The following is a 9,245-nucleotide window of genomic DNA, read 5'->3' on the forward strand; positions in this document are numbered from 1 at the left end:
GTGTACTTCCATATTCTTGCCCTGTTCATTGTAAATGATAAGGCTCTAGTGTTTGTTTCATTTTGCAAGTAAGCCTTATAAGTAATATCAGGTGGTCTTCAGCCTGCCTTTAGAGGGCACGTTTATACTGCAGCCTCATTGGTACACACTGATAGCCCACTGGCTGCCTTTTATAAAAAACCCACTGTCCACCAGCCAGCTCCACAGGTGCATTGACCAGTAGCTGCAGCTCAGTTACTGGAGTAGCATGAATGCCTCTCTCTAGGTTATGATGGAATCATTCATGCGCACTTGTTGAGATAGAATTATGCACCTGCACATGTGCCTTTGCTTGCTTGTTAGGCAAGTGCAGGCTCATGGCGGCTAGGTGCAAGGCGCACAGGTGTAAACACACCTTTACACTGTCACAAAATCTCAAAATTATTTCACTGTTTGCAGCTTTTTCCTTGTAACTGACAATGCCAGATGGTTCTGGGTTCTAAAAGCTTTAAGTAGTGTCTAATCATTGTTTTGCTATATGTTTTTCTCATGTTAGCAGCCATTGTTGAAAAGAATTCTAGTATAGAAAGTATTCACATGTATATGAACATTATCTGTCTGGCGGAAGAATATGTAGGCTTACATGTCTCAAACAAACAACTTGCTGGAATGCAGCTGCCAGTGTTTCGACAGATGAACATCTTGTGATTTTCAAGGCACAAATACAAGAGAGCATACTGTGCAAGGAAATTTAAAACTGTGGTAGACAATGCTACAGTTGCAGAGCATTGCCTTTGTACCAATCATCATATGAAATACGTCAACACAGAACATGTTGTGAACTTCCAGTTATTGGGATAGTGTTGTTAAGGAATCAGTTGAGATGAAATTAGCTAATGGACTTGTAAACAGAGATGGAGGGTTCGAACAGTCCACGGCTGTACCACCGGTCCATAGTTTCCAATGGGCACAATATTTCGGCAATCAGACATGTCGCCATCATCAGGTGCGCTGATGAACTGAGCTCCTGAGGGCGGGTGGCCGTCCTAAATCCCTTTCCCCCACGAGGCGTTCTCTCCGTGGTCCTCGCCCGCGGCCGCACGTTGGCAGTCGCTGAGAGGCTGGCGTTGGCGTCTGTGGTGGCGTCGGTGTAACTGCCTTGTCTGCCCTGGTCGCTCGTTCGTTTTCTTTGCTGAGCTCAACATATTTTGAATATTAACTGGCATTTGCATGCTTCATGCCTAATTTATCAATTATTGACATGACTTCTTACTCCTGAGAGAGAGACCTCTTATATGTACATAACATCAAATATTACGGAACATATTTTTCTTAAATGAGTACGTCATAATTTAAAACTGCTCAAATATGAGATTCAACTAAGTGACAAGGTCCAGTATCATTTCTCCCACTTCCCAGAACTTCATACTACCTCAAAAGTTGATAGATATCCCTGACAGTCGAATCTGATCATGTACACGTCATGGTGATGTCAGAAAGAAGTGTCACCGATGTGAATCTAGTGTCTCCCTCTGGTTCACTGTCTTTCCACTGATGCCATTATAGCTGTATTGTGTTGTGTTTACATTTGTTAGTGATCATTCCGAATGTTTAAGACAGTGTCTAAGCCAGGTGACTGTGAAGTGTGTTCTGTAATGTGGTTTTTGAATGCAAAGAATGTTAAGCCAGCTGAAATTCATAGTAATCTTGCAGAGATTTATGGTGAAAGTGTAATGATTGTTGGAATGGTGAGAAAATGGGTGAGACAGTTCAGTGATGGATGGACCAGTGTTCATGATTAAACATGGAGTGGGCAACCATTCTGTTGTCAATTATGCTTTTGTTGGGAAAGTGAATGAGATAATTAGTGAGACCAGATGATTCACAATAAGAATGCTTTGTGATGAGTGTCCACAAATTAATTAAAAAAGACTGTTTTGCATGAGATTATCACAAATCTCTTAAATATTCTCAAATTGCATTCCCATTGGGTTCCGAAAATGCTTGCAGATGTCCTCAAAATGAAGAAACGTGGCAGTGCTTTGACGTTTCTTACCCAGTACGGTGATGAGGGAGATGAATTCTTAAACAGAACTGTGACTGGTGGTGAAACTTTGGTTTGTCACATCACTCCAAAATCAAAACAAGTCGATGTAGTAGAGGTACTCACAGACCTCCAAAAACCCAAAAATTCAAAACTCTATTGTTATCACAAAAAATCATGTCCACTGTTCTGTGGAAGGCATTGGGCATTCTGCTTGTTGAGTGCCTTCATTGTGGTACAATACTGTAAAACATTGAGAAAACTTCAGCACGGAATTGAAAACAGAAGATGTGGAATTCTCAGTCAAGGTGTTGTGTTGATTCATGATACCACACATCCCTGTTCAGCTGGTGCCACTTAAAACCTTATTCATTAATTTGATTGGGAGCAGTTCAGTCACCTGCACACCTTCTGACTATCATTTTTTCTTGAGTTGAAGTGAGATTTTAGAGGAACAATATGGATGTAAAAAACATTGTTCATCAGTGTCCTTCACTGGTGGCGTCTTCCTATGAAGAGGGTATAGGAAAGTGGGTTTCCCGCTATGACAGTTGTCTGAACAGTGGTGGCAGTTATGTAGAAAAATAATTTAAGAAGTGCTCTTTCTTGTAAAAATAATGTTGGTATGAAAAAAAAAGAGTTTTTTGCCAGAACAGTACCTGCTTTCCAGATATGCCTCATAAATGTCTGTCAAAATAATGAAAATGAAAACTCCTTACTTTATGTTAAGAAGTTTAAATGTTATTGAGTCAACAAAACCCTATATCATCACTTTTAGCATAAGAACAGTTTTATTAAAGATTTTTTGTAAGGGTGGTGCTCTGATGTTGTTAACAATATAACACCCATAGTAAAAAAATCCTGTCCAGTGGTGGTTATTTGTAGAAAGTTTTGTTGCATTTTGTTGTTCTTTCACTGTCATAACTTGTGAGCTGCAACTGCCTGTTATGAGGCAGTAAAAAGGGATGAAGGAGGAAGACTTTGAACTCTCAATCAAGAAATCAGTTTGTGTCATTTTAAACTGTACACAATCTATAATCATTTTTCTGAATTGTAGAGGAAGGACACTTCTACAATTTAAGCATGCAGTGGGGTTTGTCAGTCTTATATATCCTTTTAAGGACGTGTGATTGCCACCTCTACTGAGGCTGATAAGCATTCTTAACAACAGACAGCGGCTCCTCATGATATGATATGACATGACAAATGTGTAATATACTATCCATCTAGCAGGCATGCACAAAACATATCATTTTCATTCACTAATGAAAAGACTTATAAAATCACTTGTTATCAACAATTTTTAGAGATAGACATGACCCATACCAGTTTGTTCCCCAAGGTTGGAGCAGATAATAACGTTAGATTCCCATGTCGATTTTGGATGCAATTATTTTTTAGCTATCTACAGATGTGGCTTTTAACTCATCATATTTTAGGTACACATTTGATTTTAAGTCTTTATTTTACTGTATTGTAGGAAACCACACTGATGGTTCCTATAAGGGTGATTCCTTGGCTGTCCATTTCAACTGCAGTTTTTATTTTGACAAAAGGGCAGAAGCAAACTTCAGTGGATACTTGCCTTCTACATAACTAACAACCAGACAAATCGGGTAACAATTTTAAAATGTTACATATTAGCTGGATCTGAACCTAAAGTTATAGGCAGAAATTGTACAATGCAAGTCGGCTGGCCACAATGCCGCTCCCCACCCTACCCCTTGCACCACCAACACTTGTTGCTTTAATTATCTCTGTTGAATTTTTCACTTTTATTAAAAGTTTTGGAACTGGTAGGCAGCATAGTTTGTGCAAGTGTACAGATTTGAGGGAAATGCATCTAATTCTAATGAAACCTTTTCACTGTCTCACTTGTAACTACAGTGTTTTTATATGGTTTAGTAAGGGCACTAGAGCCCACACTATCTTAACCTCCAATTTTTTTTACTTATTGTTTTACTACTTATTCCAGGTATTTATGTGGGAAGATAAGACTGAAGTTGCTACAGTTGATCAACTAGAACAGTTCTACGTTCTTTGCCCACACGATGTACGAGATGGGTACTTGGTCGAAACAATTCGAACTTTCAGACAACATCATGAAAAAGGCTCTGTAATTATTTTCACTGATACGTGCAAGTAAGTCTTTCTGTATTGGTCTCACTTTTGATACAGTATAAAATCTTAAAGTAATAGTTTCATTCAGTTTAAGGCCTTTTACTTTGTATACTGTGAAGTTTGATTGTATTTTTTGCATTGCTTGGATCAGGCCTGGAAATGTATACCCAACTCTATTCCTATCCTTCCTTACAACTATATTCAGTCTGTTACCTAAATTGCAGTACAGTAATAAGACCTATTATAGTGATCAAAATAATTTGAGTATCAGGTGAGATATCACACATTAAAAAATGTAAGCTCCCAATCTTCTTTTGTTTAATATGTAGGAATATGTAACTTTTGTGATACTCCAGCTCACATCCTATCTCACTACTGATAAAAATATATTATGTCCACAATGGGAAGTCTGTTCTCTGGCTTGATAAGGGTGCCATTGGTAGACTGATTCTTCTTGAACCCATGCTGAAGCAGCCCTGATGCTGTCCGAATCCATTTCCTAAGCCCTTTTTTTAAACTGCTATTCTCTCTTTCAAGAATTCTGGCATTAGCCTCAGTGCCATTATGTGACATGGCTCAGAAAAACTTTTGCCAAATTCAGTAGCACAAATAGTTTAAATATCATGGAAAAAATGAGATTAATAAAAATATGCTCGCAATTGTATCAAACTGATCATAATTTACAAGACGTCAAACTGTATCCTTCATGATCTGCCTTATTACATTCTTTACATATCCACATCTATCAGATGAATATCCATAAGTACAATATTTTCTACAGTCATCAACATTATTTTAACCTGTTGATATTTTGAAACATTGCAGGAATTGTCAGTTGTTGTCGATGACGCTAAATGAAGTTGGATTTGAAAATGTTTCATTACATTCCATGACGCAACAAAAGCTACGACTGGCAGCACTTGCAAAATTCAAGAGCAATGTTGTTAGAATTTTAATTGCCACTGATGTAGCTAGCAGAGGTTTGTACGCATATTTCATACTTCCTTGAAACAGGTTATTAGTGTACATACTGAATGTACAAAATTCTCTTTTTTGTTCAAAGTGACTTATTAATAATATCCATGTTAACTGTACTACAGATGTCATGTTAAATGAATTCATAGCAAGACTGTGATGAAGTGAGTTCTGTGTTTTATAGGTCTTGATATACCAGCTGTAGAGCTGGTTATTAACCACACTCTGCCTAACATTCCAAAAGATTATATCCATCGTGTTGGCCGAACTGCTCGTGCAGGTCGCTTTGGTGTAGCAATATCTTTGGTTTCACCATATGACATTCACCTTGTTCATGCAATTGAAAATGGAATCAACACAAAGCTGAAACAATATGATGTCGACGGTAAGTGTATTTTTTTAATGCAGGGTTTTCTTCCAGTATTTCAGACAACTGTTCAGTTCCCTGTAACATACTCAGGTGAATAATACAACAGATTTTTGTGGTAAATTTAATGAGAGGAATTTTGTGGAAAGATATAAAGATGAATATTGAGAAATTTACAGTGTAGTGTATGTATGTTTTACTTGAATTTTGCAGTTCTGGAAGAAAATGTACAGTGAGTAAGAAAATAATACATACTTTTATGCTTTAATTCAGATAAATATCTGAGTCTAGCAAGCAGTGGTGTGCTACAAGCCAAATGTAGTTCTTTCTCAAGCGCCATGAGCTGCTGTGTTCCCTGTCTTATAGGTACATGCAGAGCCTTGTCATATCTGATTGGCTGCATGTGATCAATGGCCTCACCACTGTACTCTGTCAGCCACAATGTTATTTTATGTGAGTTATGTAATATTCATTAGAAAGAGTTCGAGAGTGCTACTATATTCGTTTTAGAACAGATACAAGCAGCTTCCTCCCCCCCCTCCCATCACACGTGTGCGCGCGCGCGCACACACACACACACACACACACACACACACACACACACACACACACACACACAGAGAGAGAGAGAGAGAGAGAGAGAGAGAGAGAGAGAGCAGCATATTCATTTGGCTGTAGCAACATTTCACCAGTGTAAGCAGGAAATATTCTGATAATTGCGCTAAGCTCAAAAATGTCAAATTAACTTAACTAATTTCCTCATTCAAAACATTGTGGGTTTATTCCAGAAGCTGCTGGATTGAATTTTCACTTTTATGTTCCATTTAAAAGAGGCACAGTGCAGTAATCATTTGAAGAAAGGCATAATAGTTCTGGATCAATAGAATCGATAGATAGCAAGTCCCAGTCATAAGCAGGATAAAGCATAGAAAAATACTTCAGTTTTAATTATTTTCTCTTTGTCAAATGGAGCAACTGACACTAGCATTAATGGAATTAATTCAGGTAGATTATAAAAGTTTCATGTCTCCTAGAAACTCTTAAAGAAAAAATTTTAATTGTTAATTTTCTGTTGTTACAGAACATCACAAAACACTTGATTCTTTTTATTTTCTAATTGCTACACCTTTCATTTTTCAAAACTTTTATGTTTACAGATAAAGAAGTTGCAAAGATATTCACACAGGTGTCCGTTACTAAGAGAGAAGCAGAGATCAAGCTTGATGAAACAGACTTTTATGAGAGAAAAATGATTAACAAAAGAAAGAAGCTAATCCTTGAGGGGAAAGATCCAGATGAAGAAGAAGAGAAAAGGAGAAAGATGCTTAAAAGAAAGAGAAGAAAGGAGAAATTGAGTAAGAACTTCAAGAAGAGGGAACATGTCAGTTGACTTTCTCACCTTCATTCAGCTTTGTATGTATCCAGCAGTTGTTGACTAATGTACAGTGAGAAAGGCAATTATAAATTTGTAGATAAAGAATGTTTATTTTTGTAATTAAATGAAGCAAACAGCTTTTAAACTTTTGTTATTTATTGTTTCCTTATCTTAGTGTAGCTTAAGGCAAGGGGGCCTCTCCTCCCCCCCCCCCCCCACACACACACACTCTCTCTCTCTCTCTCTCTCTCTCTCTCTCTCTCCCCTTCCACCCCCCCCTCTCTCCCATCTCTGCTTCTTACTAATAGCCTTTGTCACACTATGACCCAGTTAAGTGTTTTACCTGGCATCTTCAATTACCTCTAAATTGATACAATAATACGCACCTGCTACAGAAGATTATTTGTAAATAGTTAATCTCTATCTGGAGTTTCATTCAATGTGGTGATAATAAATAATTTGAGAAAGAAAACATGAAGTGAATTAATTCAGGAAGTTGGACTGTAATGTGGTTAATTACGTAACTGAAGCTTTGCAACAAGCTTTTGTGTAAATTTATGTTTCAGTGAGATGATACACATTGAGAAAGTATATCTGTACTGGTGTGGAAAAACTGAAGGTTTCATTTGCAAATAGGATATCAATTTTATTAGGACTGTTCAAACTTATCAGATGAAAGATGGTAGTGTTATAGGTAATTACTAATGATATCTGATATTGGCATCCATAAGTTTGATTTTTAATGTTCTGTGGTACAATTCTGAGAAGAAATGTGAACAGCACTGCTTAACAGAATTGATAAAACTTATCCACTGATAGAATCAAATAGCTGTGATCTAGCTTTGCTCATTTTTATTGGTATCTATAAAGTGTGGATAAGTAGAAGACTATTGATCCGAAGGTCTGAGATTCAATTCCCATTCAGTTCTAGGATTTTTTTCTGTCAAAACACACTTCTTTCATCTTCAGCAATGTTTGAAATGCTGAATTGCAACTTGGTTTGATCTATAGGTCCCCCAATAACTTTCTCTGTCAGTCAGTTCAAAGGTAAGAGGAAGGCAAGGATATACCACCCCAAGTAGGACAATACCTAATAAAGCACTGTGTTCAAACCAACCTTCAAGTTGACCACAGCTGTACCTTTTTTAACTTACCTGTAATTAGGTGTACAGTAAATGATATAACAACAGGATACATGCACAAATAAGTTGGTCACAATAGGAATTTCCCTTTTAAAAACTTTGTTAACTTCACTTTTGCTCTATATAATCACTGTAGCTTAAGTGAAATCAGTTCTATTTATCACGTTTTCTATAATTCACCCTTCCAGCACCTCTGCCTTAGTTGTCAATATAGATTTCACCAAGTTCGCTATTGTAATGAAGTTTTCTTGGTCTCCAGCTAATAGTTATTTTACACAGTGCCTCAAATTCTCATGTCAATTTCATTTAATTTTCATTACTCAAATATTAAAATTCCCATTTTTTCTCATAATTAGTTTTGAAAAGTAGAATACTGAAACAAGAATAATTATGGAATGTCAGTATTGTGAAAAGAATAGATTGAGATATTGAGTCGCAGATAGGCACAACAAAAAGACTGTTAAACAAGTAAGCTTTGAGTCAAAAGGCCTTCTTCTGAATTAGACAAAACACCCCCACATACATGTTGCTCAGGGCGACTTACATGTCAAGGGCATGAAACTCAGATTTTGCCCCCAACATATAGGTTGCCCTGCTAATCAGGTCAATAACACAGGCCAATACTACGCACGACATGTTTGTTGTGCTGAGCAGCCTACAAGTCAGGGGCTGAGAAACTGTTTTTGCTCCTATCTCTGCTCCTATGGAGGCTAGGAGGTTCTAACCCTTACCTCACTGATATTCATTTTTTAAGCTGTATGGGTACCAAGTTTGTTTGAAATTGGCCTGGTGGCTTAGGAAGAGATCTGGAAATCCCCACGCACATGCTGCTTATTTGTTACAGTAAATTTCCTGCTGAGGCAGATTTCTACTATGCTACCATAACTGTTGTAGACCAGATTAATTTTACTTAATTTGTTCAGTTTTGTTAATGAAATTTCAGAAGAACAGTCATCACAATATTGATTGCCCTGTTTTCCGCCATTTTCTGAAACAACGTAAGTTGTTTCCACACATTACTCCAATCCTCTATGACTATTGTGTGCTGTATTTGTTTCTCAGATGGCCCTGTTATTTCCAAGCAGTACCAAACAATAATTCCAAGGAAAAGTGAGATGAAAACTTGAAACCAAGTGACAATCGGACTGACACCATTTATGAACCCACTTATCATAATTCACCAGGTAGCTATCAAACATTCAGTCAGAATGGAAATTGCTGCCAACCAATCTACAAACTGAG

At 37.3% G+C, this 9,245-nt stretch overlaps 1 protein-coding gene across 2 annotated transcripts in view; it reads left to right on the forward strand.

Annotated features, from left to right (window-relative positions):
* The window catches only part of LOC124622055 (probable ATP-dependent RNA helicase DDX49), a 56,944-nt gene extending 49,943 nt beyond the window's left edge, over nucleotides 1-7,001 (forward strand). Inside the window, exons 6-9 of one of the 2 annotated variants that reach the window (XM_047147620.1) lie at nucleotides 3,999-4,165; nucleotides 4,970-5,124; nucleotides 5,304-5,504; nucleotides 6,644-7,001. In XM_047147620.1, the coding sequence (XP_047003576.1) occupies nucleotides 3,999-4,165; nucleotides 4,970-5,124; nucleotides 5,304-5,504; nucleotides 6,644-6,876 (756 nt within the window). In that variant the 3' untranslated portion in view covers nucleotides 6,877-7,001. The remainder of the gene's footprint in view (nucleotides 1-3,998; nucleotides 4,166-4,969; nucleotides 5,125-5,303; nucleotides 5,505-6,643) is intronic. The other variant, XM_047147621.1, reaches the window with a different exon arrangement.
* Nucleotides 7,002-9,245: the final 2,244 nt, after the last annotated feature.

Source organism: Schistocerca americana, chromosome 7 (assembly GCF_021461395.2).
Source record: "Schistocerca americana isolate TAMUIC-IGC-003095 chromosome 7, iqSchAmer2.1, whole genome shotgun sequence".
Lineage (NCBI taxonomy): Eukaryota > Metazoa > Arthropoda > Insecta > Orthoptera > Acrididae > Schistocerca > Schistocerca americana.